The sequence below is a fragment of the Sesamum indicum genome, linkage group LG8 (assembly GCF_026168435.1).
Source record: "Sesamum indicum cultivar Baizhima isolate 11 linkage group LG8, ASM2616843v1, whole genome shotgun sequence".
Taxonomy (NCBI): Eukaryota; Viridiplantae; Streptophyta; class Magnoliopsida; order Lamiales; family Pedaliaceae; genus Sesamum; species Sesamum indicum.
The window spans coordinates 18,816,257-18,835,279 of record NC_142664.1 but is presented as its reverse complement, the minus strand read 5'-3'; the positions used below and the strand labels follow the sequence as shown (position 1 = coordinate 18,835,279).

The 19,023-nt window shown below is 33.7% G+C and overlaps 2 protein-coding genes and 1 pseudogene across 3 annotated transcripts; all 3 read left to right on the top strand.

Moving 5' to 3' along the window:
* Positions 1 to 588: 588 nt before the first annotated feature.
* Positions 589 to 2,953, top strand: LOC105168616 (zinc transporter 1). Its single transcript, XM_011088751.3, has 3 exons — positions 589 to 1,593; positions 1,719 to 1,868; positions 2,461 to 2,953. Exons 1-3 carry the CDS (start codon positions 988 to 990, stop codon positions 2,764 to 2,766), a joined length of 1,062 nt encoding a protein of 353 aa, XP_011087053.2. The 5' UTR covers positions 589 to 987; the 3' UTR covers positions 2,767 to 2,953.
* A 3,972-nt stretch (positions 2,954 to 6,925) lies between these two features.
* Positions 6,926 to 9,079, top strand: LOC105168094 (myb family transcription factor IPN2). Of its 2 annotated transcripts, XM_011088028.3 has the most exons (6): positions 6,926 to 7,247; positions 7,359 to 7,435; positions 7,572 to 7,638; positions 7,729 to 7,798; positions 7,963 to 8,005; positions 8,227 to 9,079. In XM_011088028.3, the coding sequence occupies exons 1-6, from the start codon at positions 7,079 to 7,081 to the stop codon at positions 8,905 to 8,907; spliced, it is 1,107 nt and encodes a 368-aa protein (XP_011086330.1). In that variant the 5' UTR covers positions 6,926 to 7,078; the 3' UTR covers positions 8,908 to 9,079. The 2 variants fall into 2 exon arrangements, with proteins under 2 accessions (XP_011086330.1, XP_020551474.1); XM_020695815.2 differs by lacking the exon at positions 7,359 to 7,435 and having other exon boundaries at positions 6,936 to 7,247.
* Positions 9,080 to 11,719: 2,640 nt separating this feature from the next.
* Positions 11,720 to 13,614, top strand: LOC105168615 (organic cation/carnitine transporter 3 pseudogene; annotated as a pseudogene).
* Positions 13,615 to 19,023: the final 5,409 nt, after the last annotated feature.

Sequence of the window (19,023 nt, the reverse complement as noted above, 5' to 3'; positions counted from 1 at the left end):
ATGGTCTGCACTTGCACATCTCAATCCAATTATTGAAGTAACTGAAAATTCTTATCCATTAAAGTCCCACAAAATTCAATATATGTGCTACATGTAATTATTGCCCAATCCTCTCATTTCTGATTAAATTCAGACATATTCCAATTAAGAGTTAATCCTAAAAAATTTTACAATTGCTAGAGGTAATTAACATGTCCAAATCCCATACAAGATATGTACGTTCGTCTCATTTTTATGTGAATTTGATACATTTAGTTATTTAATTATTTTTTTTCCGTTAGCTGACTGTTAATTTCAAAAAGGGTATTTGTAAGTTTTTAAATAATAAAAAAATATCTATAATTATGACAAAACTCATTAGAGTACATTAAAATTTATTCGATAAAATTACACTTTATATGTATATGTTAAATACAATGTGAATTTAGGATGTTATCGTTCTGTATTTCGAACAATACTTATTGAAATCAAATTTAATCAGATCATCAGCACTAAGTGTGATATATATTTGGCAATATAATTGATGAATTTTTTTCTAAATTTCTCAATTCCCAAAATGGATCTTTCGAACTATCATATCACAAGAGTCCATGGTGGAAAGTTCTATCTTGGTTGCACCAAGACCATTAAACGCGCTACCATGCCTACACTCACTCAGTCAGTCACATGATCATCCGCTCATCCAATGGACTAAGTGCAACCAACATAGGAAAAAATTCCCCCCATGCAATACGTACCTAGTACAATGTTGTGATTTTTGGACCCATCACAACCATTCATCGGCCTACCCACGATCCTTCCCCGGAGATACTTCCAACAATCTAAATACACATTTCTTTAGCTGCACTATAGCTGCCACATCAAGACTTGACGCAGCAAGCATTATAACACGCACTACATTGTCCCTACAAAAGACTCAACCTCTCTACCTCACAAAAGACTTACAAGCTTTTCTTCCCCACCGATGATTTCTCCCTCCAATCCGCCATGACCAATCGTAAGTTGGCAATCTTATCGTCCCTTATCGTCGTTTTTGTTCCAGCACCGGTCTTGGCGGACTGCACGTGCAATGGCGAAACCGAGCAGCGCAACAAGAGCGAGGCCCTCAAGTTCAAACTCGTCGCTATTGCTGCAATACTGGGGGCTGGTGGCATTGGCGTGAGCCTCCCACTTCTCGGCAGGAAGTTCAAGCCCCTTCGGCCCGAAAATGATGTTTTCTTCATGATCAAGGCATTTGCTGCCGGCGTGATACTAGCGACCGGATTCGTTCACATCCTTCCTGATGCATTCGAGACCTTAACGTCTCCTTGCCTTGCAGGGAACCCGTGGGGGAAATTTCCCTTTACGGGGTTCATCTCGATGATGGCATCTATAGGCACATTAGTAGTGGACACAGTCGCCACCAGCTTCTACGAGAGTTCGCACCTCAACAAGGCTAAGCAGGTGAGTGTGGACGAAGAGGCGGGTGATGATGAGCGTGCTGGCCAAGTGCACATGCATAGTCACGCCGCACACAGCCATGCTCATGGAGCCGACGTTTCGGCCCAGGAAACAAGCCTGCCGGATCTTGTCCGACAGCGCATAATATCACAAGTACGATTGTTAAAGATTCATTTAACCTTGAGGTCCTTGGTTCCAGGCTCTGCAGCCATCACATTGGCGCAGAAGTGGCCTTTTTTCTTTTCTTCCAGTTCTTGATTGGAACATTGGTTTTGTAGGTATTGGAGCTGGGAATTGTGGTGCACTCAGTGATCATTGGGATCTCACTCGGGGCTTCCAAGAGCCCTGAAACCATAAAACCTCTGTTGGCAGCTCTGTCTTTTCACCAGTTTTTCGAGGGTATGGGGCTTGGTGGATGCCTCTCCCAGGTATTACTATCCTCTACATATAGTCTGTTCATTCTGGGAAAACGAATTTAAGTATGTTGCCATAATGTTTTCATCACTTCGTCATATATTCCCAATTCTCACTACAAAGTTATTCCAGTCCCCACTTTTGCTTTGTCTTTGAATCGTCTTCATCTCTACCTGTAAGGACCAGAACTGCACTAATTAAGACACGCCCAAGAAACTCAATTCATACATGTACATTTTGTTACTACTTTTGATCATACATAACGACCCGAGTCGTTTTTTGCCCCTGATGTCGTCGCGGTTGAGAAAAGCCGAGTCCAACTTGACAATTTCAGAAAGCGTTTCTCAACAGAAACCCTCTGACGGTCAAATTAGCAGAGCTATTAAAAGGAGGAAGGTTGTTTTCAAAATTATTGGCATGGCATCTCGAGATGCCTCCACATGTCATTCCACCTGGGATCTCACATGGGTAGGGTCAGGCCAGACCAAATTCGAATAAAGAACTTAACCACAACGTGTCAAGGGTATTTCAATATTTTAATACGTTACACCATCGCATAATATCTGACAACTATTCGCTATGTTCTTCTTTTTGGTGCATAATTAGGCGAAATTCAAGTCATTGACAACAACGATCATGACCGTGTTTTTCTCCTTGACTACGCCATTCGGGATTGGGGTTGGAATTGGAATTTCAAGTGTTTACAAGGACAGTAGCCCCACAGCCCTCATAGTTGAGGGGGTCTTCAATTCTGGATCAGCAGGAATCTTAATCTACATGGCTCTTGTTGATTTATTAGCAGCTGATTTCATGAATCCGAGGATGCAAAGCAATGTGAGGCTGCAGCTGGGAGCTAACGTCTCACTGTTACTAGGAGCTGGATGTATGTCGTTTCTGGCTAAATGGGCATGATTTCTTTCAACTTCATTCCTATGTTTATGTACTTTTCTTGAATAACCAGAATGGGACTAATGTTTGTGTAATATTTCAGTCGATGTAAATTTCTCTGTTTTTTTCTTGATCCTTCAATCATTTTCTCTTCTGTACTTGTTTTGTATTGGAAGCTATTTTGATTTCAGTATAAAAAGTTTTGACGTTATACTCAGGTGTCACCGACTGAATTCTTTTATTTTAGGACAAATTTGGCATAAATACCAATATTTACTTGTTATCTAGAAAATTTTCAATACTTTCTACGAATAGAAATTTGAAATTATTAATTTTATCTTTAGTATATCTTTTTATTTTTTAAAACAATTAAAAAATTATAAAAAAAAAAAGAAGTCGGATGAGATGCATGGAAAAACTTGAAAATTGTAAAGAAGTTGTTCCTTTAGTCCATAAATCTTTTTAAAAAATTTAAGAAAGAAGTAAAATTATAATTTATAGTGCATAAGTACATTTTGATTCGTTCGACACAAAAAAACAAATGAAAAACTAATGAATGCTAACGAATTGGATTAGTTATAGAACTGCTGTTAAAATTATAGATATTAGTAATTTTTCATGCGATCAGATATATTTATAAATTATAATTATACCAAACTTGATAGAAATTGATTGTAATTTACCTAAATTTTATTAAAAACTCTTGAAACTGTGGATACATAGACAGCACAAACACTAATCAGTAATCAGGACTTGACCAAAGACTTCCTGTTAACAGCAGGCGTCTTCACGGTTGCGGGAGGCCCTCCCTCCGGCGGGCCTTCGTCGCCGCCGCCGCCGGGCGAGCCTTCGTCGGGCGGGCCACCTGGATCGCCTCCGCCGCCGCCACCAGTGCCGCAGTCTTTGCTGCAAATGCATTTCCAGAATTTGCATTGGCCAGTTACGAACTTCTCTTTCTCGCAGATGGCGGAGCAGTTTTTGTCGCTGAAGCAAAGGCCTGTAAACAGTTTGCTGGGCGACTCGCAAATAGCCGCCTCCCCACGCATTATTATCATCTCCTCTGCATTCAATTTTTATATGAACATCATAAAAAAGAATAATTATATTTGGACATATTATACCCAAAAAAAAAAAAAATTATAATAACACCCTCTATAATATTACAAATTGCCCCCCACCCCACCCTACAGAGACTATCTCGTGATCAGGGGCATTATTGTAATTTAATATATATAACAGGTCTAGCGTAATTTTTCAAAATCGAAAAATCATGATATAATATGCCTAAATTCCAAAATGTGATTATATCTAGATAGGACAATTTAAATTTATAGAAAAAACTTGAAACAATTCTATATTAAATTAATTCAAAATTCAATTAATAATTTTCAGAGTGTATAATTCAACAATCGGAACACAAGGTAAAAACTTACGGAAGGCCAAGAGGAGGAGAAAGAGCAGAAGATTTTGGAGTTTGGAAGGCATTTTGATGATGAAAGTTGGAAGGTAGGATGATGATGTCAGAATGGGGTAGCTTTTATAGTGAAGGGGGACATCAACATGGTAGCAATGTTGAAGCATTTCGCAGACGATTGAAAACTACATTCATAACAGTTTTCCCATTATTACAAACTCATAATTAGTGAGAGCTTTTTACGTTAACTGCAAATCTTCATTACATTATTATAAGGAAACCACCATTACCAACTCACCCCTCAAACTACTAATGCTTCCTACCACCTTTTCAAAATCGGATACAAAATTACACTCTCTTACAAAATTTACTGTTTAAATCAAATCATTTTTTGTTTGGATTTGGACAAAAAATATTAACGTTAGAAAAAATTTATATATTTTTCTTCAAATACGTTAGTTTGTTTTGTCCAAACCTTAATGAAATAAGTATAATTTCAAATTCAATACACAAAAGTCCAGAAGATCCGAGATCCAATTTGGGCGGGTCTCTTTGTTCACAAGTTTGAGTTATGGGCCACCACATTTTCTTTCTTTTGTTCATTCAGCCCATTAGGATGTCAGAAGAAAATGGTTTTAGCATTTCATAGGGGACATTGGTTTCTCAAAAAAAATAAAATAAAATTAGGTTGGTTATACTTACCATCTTCCAAGAATACTATGTATTATAAATACCTTTTAAAATTTAAAACGTACCATAAGGTCTTTTTTATTTAACGGCATTAACAATTCTATTAAACTGCGATTGATCATTTCTAAATATTAATTTTACTTAATATGTTATAAAATAAACTAATAAATATATATATAGATATTCTTTTTCCTCCCTTAATTAGCCAATATATGTGGTGTAGGCAAGCATTGCTTATTAATTACTATATATATTTGTCGCTATGAAAAATTAATTTAAATTGCGTTCCGACAGAGTTGAATGTATTTTGGACAGTTGAAGCAAGAAAGTGAGAAAATGCCAAATTTGCATCTCAGATTGACACCCTCAAAGAAGCCCTTATTAAAAAATGTGATGGTCCCATGCATGCATGCATGCACGAATCTGATTCCCCACCCCCCGCCCCTAATTTCTAGTTGACTCACTCCTCATTCTACACTTGATATACTTAATAGGATAATATAAAAATAAAAGGCACTTTTCACTCACAAACAACGATTTGTGACACTGTTATATTCATTTTTTTTATCGATAATATACATTCTCTAAATTAGCTTTTAATTTTTTAATTTAAAATATATATATTTTAAAATATAAAATATTATTTATTTTATACATGCAGAATCCACGCCTCACGTTGAGCAGAAGATGATACATAAGGGGTCCCACGAACACGACCTCAAAGGAATAGGAACAAATACTTGGAAAAGCATGTAAAGATGCTTAAAATTTAAGCAAGCATATATGTCCCCAATATCCATTCCCTACCACTTTTTCCACTACTCTCTCTCTCTCTCTTCAAAAATAAATTACATGACAATTTGAACACATTTAAGTATTTATTAATGTAATAAAAAAATAATCAATTATATGACAAGTACAATAATCTTTATCATGTGTTTGTTTAGGTGCAGTCAAACCTAATAATTAACAAGGAAAAGGAATTAGTATAACTCTCTGTCTTATCGAAAGGACTTGAAATCCAAATGATGTTCCCCTTATTGGTTTTAATTAAACAAGTGGTTTGAGTGATTTACAAGTTTCAAAATCTTATTTTTTTAGCTAGACATTTTTTTAAAATAAAATCATAAGATTCGTTAGAAATTAAGACGAACAATATCTCGCGTAATGAGACAACGACCAACTCGCAAGTCGCATCTTTTATTTAGAAAATTTAGTGGGAAGAGAAAGAAGCAAGGAATGAGAGGACAATCTTGTATTCCACAAAAGCGCTAGAGTTGAGATTGAGCCATTGACGCTTTTAACCAGTGGAAAAGTAGCTCCGCATATTTCCCGCTTTATGCCTTCAAGTTCCCCTCCCTTTGTTTTTTACTTTTTTCCACCCTTTGTTCCGTATGTGCACCCAAATATTTTTTTTTAATATGTTATAAAATAAACTAACAAATATATATATAGATATTCTTTTTCCACCCTTAATTAGCCAATATATGTGTTGCAGGCAAGCATTGTTTATTGATTGTAAACAAAAAGTTTGGGTGGTTTATAAGCCCCAGACTTTCTCTTTTTAGTAAGACGTATTTTCAGGACAAAATTATGAGGCTCATATAAAATCAAAATGAATAATACCTCATACAATAAGATATCGATCGAATTACAAGCCACATCAACATACTAATCAACTTTTTAAATTTTACTCGAAAAATTGAAGGGTTTGTTTATTTTTGTTACAGAGATTGCCACATCAACCACGTCTAGTGATATTGATAATTTTAATCCAGCTTCTCATCATCATTCCATTTTAGATTTATAATGTGACCCCCCCCCAAAAAAAAACAAAAGAAATGAAAATTATTGACTATCTATTTCGAATTCAACTGTATCTTTTATTTTGGGAAGTCAGATGTACAAAGATGGCATCACTTGAAAAGATTTTTTATACAATATAAATTTGTATATATTAAATAAAATAAAAAAAGTGAAATAATTAATCAATAGTTACTATTAATTATTAATTATAGATGTAAATAACTGATAAATAATTATTATTAAAATAAACTAACACTCATATATGGATGGTTTACGATCAAAAAGTCATCAACCTCGACTTCGCCAATTAAGTTCTTCCGCCCCGGCTATTCTCCCTTATATGCGTCGCATTTGTTCTTGAATCTCCGGGTATTCCAAGCAATACTGGCAGCAGAAAGGGGAGGAGAGAGAAAGTAGAGAGAGAGAATGTTCCATCAGAAGAAGGCATCAAGTATGAACTCTCACGAGCGGCCGATGTGCGTTCAAGGAGACTCCGCCCTCGTCCTCACCACTGATCCAAAGCCCCGTCTCCGCTGGACCGTCGAACTTCATGAACGCTTCGTCGACGCTGTCAGGCAGCTCGGAGGCGCTGACAGTCCGTATCTATCTATCTATCTATCTATCTCTATACATATATACATGCATCATCATCTCATTTCTCTATCTGTAATTAATTATGATTAATTGTTTGTATTAATATGTTTAGAGGCCACACCGAAGACCATCATGAGAGTGATGGGGGTGAAAGGTCTCACTCTCTACCATCTCAAGAGCCATCTTCAGGTTCTTTTTAAAAAAATATAATAATTTGTTTTTTATTAACTTAATTACCCTTTTTTTTTAATAAAAAATTATAGAGTGGGATATTGTTGTGATTTTAATATAATTTTTTTGTTTTGATTTTGTTGATAACTTTCAGAAATTTAGGCTGGGAAAGCAGCCTCACAAGGAATTCAATGATCACTCAATGAAAGATGGCGAGAGAGGTACAAAAACACAACACAGACTTGCATATTTTCTTGAACTCTTATTACTAATTATATTGAAATCATACACTTGTGGAAATATGCATGCAGCTTCATCTTTAGAACTTCAACGAAACACTGCGTCTTCGTCGTCTGGAATGCTGGGGCGCACCATGAACGAGTGCGTTTTTCACTTTTTATCCTGCCGTCTCCTCTAATGAAATCTTGTATATATTAGCCCTTGTATTATGCGTGTTCGTGTACGTTTAAAATAATTTGGCGGTGATTTCATTTGTGGGATGTGCGATATTTGAATAAGTGTGCTAATACTTTTGATGCACTTAGGATGCAAATGGAGGTGAACAGAAGACTGCATGAACAATTAGAGGTAATTATTAACCTGTTCTAAGACCAATAGTAGAAAATTTTTAATCGAATCAGGTTTGATTGAATCAAATTTTCACAGCTCACGACAAGTTTATTACATTTGAAATGTTTCGACCAAATTTGATTTGAGTTACAATCTTTCCGAATTAGAAAGTATATATATTGAATGAAATATGTCAAAATGTCTATATAAATTGGTAATTGATTTACAATATACAACAGGTCCAAAGACACCTGCAACTCAGAATCGAGGCTCAGGGCAAGTACATGCAGACCATTCTTGAAAAGGCCTGCCAAACCCTTGCCGGCGAAAACATGGCGGCGGCCGCTGCTGGTGGCTATAACAGGCCGGCCATGGACCCGGAAACATCAGCCATGAAAGATTTCGGGCCGCCACCTCCGCCGATGATGAATTTCTCACCCCTTCAAGATCTTAACATGTATGGAGGCGGTGATCAGCTGGAACTTCATCACCATACTATGGAAAGATCGACTGTCGATCATGTCTTCATGCCGAGTGTTAACGACAACCTGTTATTAGGCAAAAAGAGACCTAATCCATACAGCAATGAGAATAGCAGTAGTGGGAAGAGCCCTTTGATCAGCTGGGCTGATGATCTGAGGCTGCAAGAACTGGGAACAGCCTCATCGTCATCATGTCTTGACGAACACCAGATTCATCAGATCACTCCTCTCTCAATTGACAGAGGCGGTGACGTCGATTCAGTTTCGGATATTTACGAGACAAAGCCGATGGATCTTTTATTGGGGGACAAGAAATCGGAAGCTTCGACGGCGCTCGAGAGGCCCTCCTCCAGTCAGGCGGCGGCGGAGAGGATGAACAACTCCTCCATCAGCGGCGGCGGAGGAATGCCACAAGGGCGGAGCTCACCGTTTGGGTGACTAATTAATTAACTTTATTTTAATTTAATTTCCTCATTAATATAGACACTTGCACTAATTAACTACGTGTTCTTGAAGGGTATGTGTAGGGTTTGAGAGTTTAACATCAGAGTTGCATTGTAATTCAATAGAAACATCTGCTATGATCATATTTAGAGCGATGATTTTTATATCAGGCTTGTTAATTAATATATAATTAGCACACACCATAATTACCATGTTTATTTTTTTATTTACGTGACTAAAATTATAATTTTTTCTTACTCTTCAATGGAAATTATAATCTTGAGAGAGAAAAAAAAAATCAGAAAACTCTTAGGAATTTCTAAAAACAATTTTCGTATATTTCAATAAAAAAATACATTAACTGCAGGTCAGGAAAGGCAACAAATAGGTACGTATCCAACTTTCATGCCCTCTAGGGTTCCATGTTCCGGTTGGTATCAACTTTGACTAGATGTGGTAACTACGCGCTGCTCCTAACTTTATTCTCATTCCCTCCAGTCCCCCCCTAATCTAATTTTCCACAGTTTTATTATGTTTTTTTTTTAAATGATCAACTATTATTAACCGAAATAAATTAATTATAATTATAATACAACAATTTTTACTATGCAGTATACAATATTTCATGTACATGGGGGGGTTCGAACTTATGAACTCTAAGATCATGGGACCTCAATTTCGCCAATTGAACTATGCCTCATTGACATTTCCACAGTTTTATTATTTGACCACTTTTTGGCACTCTTTGTTCGTGGCTTCGGCAGAGGGGTGCCAAATACCTAATTTAATTGGATTATGTATTGGGCTAAATTGATAAAAAATAAAAAAAAGATTAAAATTATTAAAAAATTACATGACTAAATTAAAAAAAAAAAATTCGCTGAGATGTTTTTGGGAAAAATTCTTAACCAAATTAGATTTGGCTAAACAAAACAGATCACCTAACAAGTGTAATCCATTTGTCATTTGATTGGTCACTTTTTCATAACTGTATATTAATCATATGGCAAGTGTATGTACTTATTATATAGGTTAAATTATAACTACGTCTCCTAAGGTTTGATATAATTACGAATACGCTTTTATTTTATTGAATAATTACAAATACCCCCCAAACATAAAGTAATTATGTAGCCCTTCGATAATGAAATAAATATTACTATTTTACCCTTGTTGGATTTCTTTTAAAAATAAAAAACTATTTTAAAAAATTTTTAAAAAAAATTAGGGTAGGTAAAATAAATATTCCATCGGGAATATTAGTTCCCAAGAATTGGACAATCCTCCATTTATGTCCCGAAATCATTTTGGTCATTTAACTATGACAATATTAGTTTTAATCATGTACCTTTCCATTTTGCTTAGATTCTGTCGTTCAGCTATTTTTATGACTATTTTGCCTCTTTTTATAATAAAGTTTAATAGCTCATTCTAATGCTCTAAAAATAGCCCAATATGCTTCAGAAATAAATTAAGTCCACATAAATTCATAACTTCTTTGAATCGCTTTGTTTTCGGATATTTCAAGTCCTCGATCTTACTAACTTCCTCCAACCACACACCACAACAGAGGATCTTAAGGATCTCATCCGTTTTCTGGCTTAAATATTCTATTTTCATAGGTATATGGATTAACCTATGTCCATAATCTTGCACCGTCTTTTGAATTGAATTTCTTTCAAATCTTGAGAAATCTTCGAGGCATCCAGTTCGAGTTCTTTCTAATCAGTTCCTTTAGTCATAATTTGTAAAACTGTATTAGTGAAGGAAATTACATGTTTCGTTTCTCCTTGCTGGTAATCTATCATGGACTTCGATTGTGTATATGTTTTTCACTGTATTTCCTGGTAGCACCTTTTCGATCAGGTGAATTCTCCACCATTTTCTTTGTTCCTCCTGGTAAGAGGTTTAGAATCCGATTTTATGGTCTTCTTTAGAATTCTTAAGACGAAATTCTGTATCTATTTTTTCAAGATTTGAAAATACTCATGGTTGTCATTCGAATCCTCATTCGGTGTTTGAAAATAATCTTCTCCCTTTTCTAAAATTTCCATAAAGAAATTTCATAGCACCCAATTTTAAATTTTATACCACCCAAGTTTAACCATTAGACCAATTATAGCTACTGATGGTCGGGGTTACCAAAAAGTGAATTCTACAAGCTAATTAACCTGGTGCAACAGGTTCGGAAAATGATAGTTGAATCATTAATTTATGGATAATTATGTTGTTTTTCTTGAGATTATGTGTAATTACGTATAAATTTTATGTGGTTTGGAAAATTAAACCTAATACTTCAGAAGTTTATTTCTATTTACTGAATAGACCATTCTATTAATTAAAATTTATCAAATTTACTGATATTTACAAAAAAAATAGAATGAAAGGCTATATTTACTCTATGATTGATTTATTATTAACCTATTACAAATCAAATTTTTCTAACCAAAACTACCCATATAGAGATATCTTCACCCTTATAAGGTTATTTTAGTTAGAAAAAAATTGTTTGACATGCAATAAGTGAGCTATAAGTCAATTGGGAGTAAATATAAATTCATCTTTTTTTTTTTTGGCTAATATCTGTAAATTTGATTAATTTTAACTAATTGAGGGATTTATATGTTAGGCAGAAATAAACGTCACGTATTACAATATAATTTCATATAACATAAAAGATTTATGTGTAATTATATACCAAATAGAAAGAAAAATGTCATTTCCAATGGATTAATGATAGTCGTACCATTATTAATTATGTATGGCTATAAGCTAAAAGTTTCCCAAGTTCATTAATTGTCTTATTTATATTCAAATCTGTCGACCGCTCTATAAATAGGCTTCAGCGCAGCTCCGCGATATATGTGAAAAACGGCAAACACCACGTACGTACTCATATGCGAAATATCAATGAGTAATATAAATTCACTATCCTCACCGACGGAACCGTCGACTTGTCCACCGGAGCAACACCATCTCCGCTCGCTCGACGGCACAATTGAACACTGTGTGAGCCCGAACTTGTCGTGGAAACAATTTCTCCAATGCATCATTGTATCATTTGCGTGGTTCTTCGACGCGCAACAAACCTTCATCTCTGTCTTTACCGATGCTGAACCTAAGTGGACTTGTAAGAAACACTTTTCGTGCAATTACGAAACCACTGATATATGCCAGCTTCCCAGGGACTCCTGGTCTTGGGTTTCACCTGCGCGCACGTCAATCGTATCAGAGTGGTCCCTCGAGTGCGCTGGCCCAATAATCACGGGCTTGCCGGCTTCATCCTTCTTCTTGGGGTGCCTGGTCGGCGGGTTCGCGCTGGCCTCCTTAGCGGACTCGTCTCTGGGTCGGAAGAATTTGTTGGTTCTGTCTTGCCTGCTCATGTCACTACCCGGGTTGCTAACTGCATTTTCCACCAACATATGGATGTACTGCGGGTGGAGATTTATCAGCGGGTTTGGACGAGCCACGATTGGAACCTGCGCGCTTGTTCATGCAAGTGAGCTAGTGGCGGAAAAATGGAGGGCAAGAGTTGGAGTCATTGGATTCTTGTGCTTTACTTTAGGATTTCTCTCTCTCCCGGCTATAGCTTTTCTGCTAAGAAGTTGTTCGTGGAGATTAATCTATCTCTGGACTTGCGTTCCCTGTGTTTTCTACTCCCTGTTAGTGTATTTCTCAGTTCATGAATCTCCCAGATGGCTTTTCATCAAAGGGAAAAAGCAAGAATTCGCCAAAACACTTAGAAGCATGTCCGCGCCCGAGCATTGGAGCACCTTAACAGAAAGTTTCCTGAGCCATTCCATGGAGTGGGGGGAGACAGAATCAGAAGAACTTGGGATTTGCTCTGCCCTCGCGATCTTGCTACAGAAAAGCTGGGCTTTTCAGCGTCTTGCAGTTGTAACTTTAGCAGGTTTCGGCATCGGCATGATATACTACGGGATCCCATTGGGCCTAAGCAATTTGTCGTTCGATGTATATTTAAGCGCCACATTCAATGCGCTGTCCGAATTGCCGGTGACACTAGCCATGTTTTTCGTTATGGGGAAACTTAGGAGAAAGGGCACAGTGGTGGGATTGGCTTTACTGAGTGGGATCTGTTGCCCTGCGTCTGCGTTGGTAAGATGGAAGGGACTGCAAATTGCGCTGGAAATCGTCTCCTTCTTTATGGCTCGCGCGGCATTTGATGTTCTCTTGATTTACACATTGGAGTTATTTCCAACTTGCGTCAGGAACTCCGCCGTGTCGATGGTCCGGCAGGCATCGTTGTTTGGCGGGGTTCTCGGCCCAGCGCTAGCCGCGGTGGGCAGAAAAAAGGGGTTGCTCTCGTATGGCGTGTTTGGGGCAACGATTTCGGTCTGCGGATTGTTGATCGCTTGGTTGCCGGAAACTAAAGGAAGAGTATTGTGTGATACGATGGAGGAGGAAGAAGAGTGTAACAAGCAATGGTTACACAAGTAATCAGTTTACGATCTGCTACAGTGCTTCCAAACCCTAAAATTTGACTCCTTCCTTAGTGATGTAATTGATATTTCTTCTTCTGGGAATTAAAATAAAATTTTACATAATAAATGATCATAATAATATAAAAGAAATTTGATGGTTAAAATACATAGGTAGCTATATATAGATTAACGTCCTATTACTTTTGCAAGGCTTTAATTACTTGTTTCCAATTCTCTTTTCACTGTTTTTTTTAATAAAATTGAGCTACTTTCTAACTGTGTCATAAATCAAAGTGATGTGAATAAAGAGTGTATGTCCCAAAGGATCCAACTTGAGATTTTTGGATCTTAATTGGCAAAAAATGGAGAATAGTAAACCAGTTTAAGACTGCAACTTTTATTCTTGTGCAAGTGTAATGAAAAGTTAATCATTTATAGGCAACTTTCCCCATCAGTTGCATGGACTCGGGATCTGCAAGTCTGCATTAGACAGGTATAAAGATAAAGCAGTTAAGAGGATAGTGGTTTGGGACCAGTCATGGTTGGGAGTAGGGGACCTGGCCTGGGCGTAGGAGAGTAAAGGCAAGCCGGAGCTGTCTGGACCCAGCTCATATCATCATAATACCATGCCTAAGCTTATCCAATCCCAACTCCCAGATAATACGGCTTCAACTATGATTAATTCTAGCTTCCTATTACGAAAACAACAGATTAGACAATTGGTTACTATTTTTTTTATAATTGCTGGTCTGTATTATGACTTAGTTTTTTATTGTATTATATTGGGATGATAAAATGAGTAGGATATATATATATATATATATTCATTTGGTTATATAAATTCTAAATTTTGCTAAAAAACTTGAAAAGAAAAAAACCATAGAGGCAGAATTGGCAAGGGTTCAGAGATAGAGTTTCAGACCAAAGTATGGATTAGAGAGAAAAAAAAAAAAGTATTTCTCTTTATAAGAGACGGATTATTAAAAAAAATTGGGATAATTAGACTTTCTTCCCTTAAAATTTGGTGCAATTACACTTGGACCCCCTATGATTTGAAAAATTACATCAAACACCCTTGCGGTTTGCTTCCGTCTAACAAATAAGTCTTCCCGTTAGTCAAAATTCACCGAATTTGTTAATATTAACGAAAATAATAGAAAAATTATATTTACCCAAATTATTGACTTATTACATGTCAAATAAATCTTATTATGACCAAATTACCCTCATACGTCTTCATGCATTAATGCATGTGAGAAAGTATATCTTCACCGTTATAAGGATAGCTTAATTCGAAAAAGATTGTTTGACCTGCAATAAGCCAGTAATAAGTCAATCGACTTATTTGTTAGATGTATTTTTTTCAAATTATAAGAAGTTTACATGTAATTACACTAAATCTTAGTAAAGGAGAGTGTAATTATCCCTAAAAAATTAGTTGACATTCGGATTAGTCCATCTCTTATCCATAGATGGAAACTTTTGAGTTCACCACTGCGCCATTAGTAAGTAGTGTAGAGACGGATTTTTTTGTCGCTATTTATTTTCAGCAACGTGATCTTAATTTCAGAGACAAAAAAATGATACCCATTTTCTTGTACTATATAGAGATTTCAATTAATATTTTTCTATATATATACACACTATTATAATCAAATTATATACAATATTAATTTTTTATAATTTTGCATAAGCATCGAGTGAGCTTCATTGATAGCATTTTTAATCAGGGTGTATTTTAGGTCAGAGTTGTGACTCAACACAACTTAATTACTATTCCACCGGCCAATCTCGTGTTGAATTTTCTATTTTAAATCATGTTACATTTTATATTTCAATTAGCACTAAAATATTTTCGTAAGTAAAATAAATGATGTAATTTTTTGTAGACATAACATGTTTATATTAATTAAAATAAAAAAAATATAATAGAATTTGAATTTGGGTATTATCATCTAAAAGTTATTATTGTAAATTTGTTAGTCAAATAATCATTTAAGTTCATTATATATTCTTAACTATTATTGTTCTATATATAAATTTTTGTATGATTTAATAAATTATTTATTTATTAATAAGACGATTATAAGTTTAAGTAATTATTTATAAGAAAATCTCAATATTATAAAAATAATAAATAAATAAAATAAATACATCTGAACCCAATGTGGGCCTGGGTTGATCCATGGGATGGGCTTTGATTTTAAAAATAGACCCAATTGAGACCCACTTAAAGGTCTAGGACCATGTCGACCCAAACTTTTATGTGATTTGAAAAATTATATCTAATACCCCTGATGTTTTGCTTTTATCTAATAAAAAAGTTACTCTGCTAGTTAAAATTTATCAAATTTGCTAATATTAATAAAAAATAGGTAAAATATATTTTGCCTCCCCGAACTATTTTTAATGTAACATTTATTCCCCTAAACTAACAGATAGGACACTTACCCCTTACAATTAAATTTTTGGACAACATTATCCTTATATATTATATATATTTAGCTAGTTCAAAGAACTCTTTTTAGCAATTTTTTATTTTAACTGTAATTAAATTTTTTCTTAATTAAAATAATATCTTTTATTTATAATAAAGTAAAATATAATTAGTGAATTAAATAGTTTTTTTTTTATTTTTACAGACTCAAAGTTAAGCAATGAACGAATAAAATAAATACACAAAAAAAAATTGCATGAAAATATTTTATTAATTTGGTAATGAAATTAAGTTATTAACTATTTACTCTTTTAGATAAAAATGAGTAATTACATATTGGTTTATATTTTCTTTAAAAATATGCTAAAATTAATCATTTTTTCTATTTAACTTTTGGTTAAACATATATATTTATCAATTTCTTTTAAAAAACACATATGAGTTGTTGGTAATATTATATTTATTGTATATATATCTACTATATATATTAATTTATACTTCACTTTTAATTTAAATTCTTCACATATTGAACAAAATTTTTATTTAAAAAAATAATTTGATAATGATTTAATACGCAAAATACTAAAATATATTAAAAATAATATATTTGTTCAAGGCATGAGGGGCATTTTTTTCCAACCAACGTGGTAAGTGTTACATTTGTTAATTTAGAAGGATAAATGTTAGATCAAGAATAATTTAAGAGGGCAGTGTATTTTATCCGAAAATTTTTTGATTGATATTCATATTTACTCTCAATTATCTTATTAATGACTTATTGCAGGTCAAAAAATTATTTTACGTCCAAACTACCATTTACATCTTCTTACGTTAATGCGTGTGAAGAGTTCGACACATGAATAAGTTTGAAATCATGGGGACCCCTCTCCCTCTCTCTCTCTGTGTGCAAATGAAGATACCTATTCCATGAAAATGTTTCAATTATAATTAAATTATAAATTTCTATCATCAATAAAAAATATGTGTAATTAATTAGTAATTATTATTATAGTATAACTATTCATAAATAGACCAATATCTACATGGTTAATGGAGGTATTGTTTTGCGTATCGACGTGAGTTATTTATTTATTATTATTAGTAGGAAAAAAAACAAAATAACAATAACAACATGAACCATCAAAATCGAAATCACATTGATTTTCATGGACATAGTAAACAATTCTGATCAAATTTGGACGAATCAAATTAATCACAGAGCAATTATATCACACTTATTATATAATTTGTCACTTTTTTTGAACTGTATATCAATAATACAACAAGTACATTACACTTGTCATATAAGGAAAAAGACTTATAGAAATGGGTATTACAACAATTGTAGCCATAATATTTAATTCCACTTTATTTATAATTTTTAGTTCTTATCCATACCAAAAATATATTAGAACGGTTGGTTCGGAGTATATTAGACGTGATAATAACCTCGTAATCGACTTAGTTTTTGTAAAAATATTTAGGATGAAAAATTCATCGAATTCTAAGGAGCTAATAATTAATTATAGGAAAAAATTCATGAACGGCTAAATTTATTTGATTTAAATGAATGGTCTACATCTAATATTCTTTTATATTAGATATTTATATATTTTTATACATTAGATATAAATATATAAAATATATATTTTTAACATGTATATATAGAGAGAGAGAGGTAGGTTCGGAATGGGGGGAAGAAGACGATTGGTTGGGGGGGGGGGGGGGGGCATAGAGTGGGGCGTTGGGTGAGGCAGGGGGAGGAGTTGGAAAGAAGGTGATTTTTTTAATTATTATTTTTTTTCTAATTTTTATATTGATTTTAGATTTATATGATCATATTATATATCAATAAATATATATGAGATCAATGTTCGGCTTTTGATTGGTTGATGAAATTTGGGCCTGAATTAAAATGATCCAAATTGAACCATAGTTGTTATTGATGAAATTTCAACCATCAATTTATATGAATTAAAATCTAACGATTTTTAGATAATGGTATAAATACTATTATAATTAAAGGATATTTTTCCAATTAAAAAAGTTTTAATTAAACGTAAAATGCAAAATAGTTAGAAAAAGAAATTCTTTGAACTATATATATATAAGGGCAATATCGTCCAAAAATTAATTATCGGGGATAAATGTTACATTTGTTAGTTTTATGAAGTAAATGTTACATAAAAAATAGTCTTATGACATATATATCTTGTTTTAATTTCAACACTGAATTACTATGGGTGTTGATTTCACTTTCGTTGGTTTTCCTCTTGAAATTATTTCTGTTCTTATTATTGTGGTTTATAATCTTTGGGAAGTCATGCATGCATGGTTTATATAAATGATATTGGGAGAAATAGTACTGGTAGTTGATTAAGCTTTAAAATATTTTGAGCAGTTGCACTCTTCATTTCTCACTCTCTATCCATGAACTTAAAAGTCATATTGTTTTTCCTGCTGAACAATCGTTAATTTTTTAGTTTAATTATTGAGATTAGTACGTGGGTGTTTTTTTTCTGAAGAATTGATGATTTGCCGTGGATTATGGCCTCTTTGAAATTACTGAAAAGGTTGTTGAAAAATAATAACTTCTTTGAATTTAAAAACTTTTTTCTTAAGCAGTTGATTTTAATTTATTTATTATTTTGTGGATCCTTATGTTATTTTTTTCTTTTTGATTGGAATTCGGTATTTTTTTTCAGAGTCTCTAGCAGAATTATTGATGGTACTTCCTAAACGTTGTTTTTGCAATCTGCTAATTAAATTGTTGAGCTTGATGTTCTTCTTTTAATATTGGTTCAACCGGTTTTGTACGATAAAATATTACCGTTCTGATTTGCACCAACAGGATAATTATACAAAGGTTTGATTTGTTTCTATATATGGTATTATTAATCCTAAGTTTTATACTAAAGTTTTTATAATTTTTTTTGCAAAAATAACTAATTGTGTATCAATATCTCAATCTATCTATACTGTAAAAGAAAACCTTTTTAACGTACAAACTTTTGAATACTTACGTTTACCCTTTAATTTATTTCTTAAATTTAAAAATTGGTCATAATTGCAATTTCAATATTTTTTAATAACCTCATAATTATATATATTTTTCTTTCTCTCAGTCCACTACTCTATGTTTCCTTCTCACATTCTCCATTTTTTTTAACTCAAAACTTTTATATTTTTAATAAATCCATAATTATATTTTATTTTTTTTGTCTTGCACCT

Excerpts from the sequence above, each read along its gene's own strand:
- LOC105168094 (XM_011088028.3), top strand. The coding sequence starts at position 7,079 with ATGTTCCATCAGAAGAAGGCATCAAGTATGAACTCTCACGAGCGGCCG. Across the intron at positions 7,436-7,571 it reads ATCTCAAGAGCCATCTTCAG|AAATTTAGGCTGGGAAAGCA; the intron begins GTTCTTTTTAAA and ends GATAACTTTCAG. Across the intron at positions 7,639-7,728 it reads AATGAAAGATGGCGAGAGAG|CTTCATCTTTAGAACTTCAA; the intron begins GTACAAAAACAC and ends ATATGCATGCAG.
- LOC105168616 (XM_011088751.3), top strand. The coding sequence starts at position 988 with ATGACCAATCGTAAGTTGGCAATCTTATCGTCCCTTATCGTCGTTTTT. Across the intron at positions 1,594-1,718 it reads GACAGCGCATAATATCACAA|GTATTGGAGCTGGGAATTGT; the intron begins GTACGATTGTTA and ends TTGGTTTTGTAG. Across the intron at positions 1,869-2,460 it reads TTGGTGGATGCCTCTCCCAG|GCGAAATTCAAGTCATTGAC; the intron begins GTATTACTATCC and ends GTGCATAATTAG.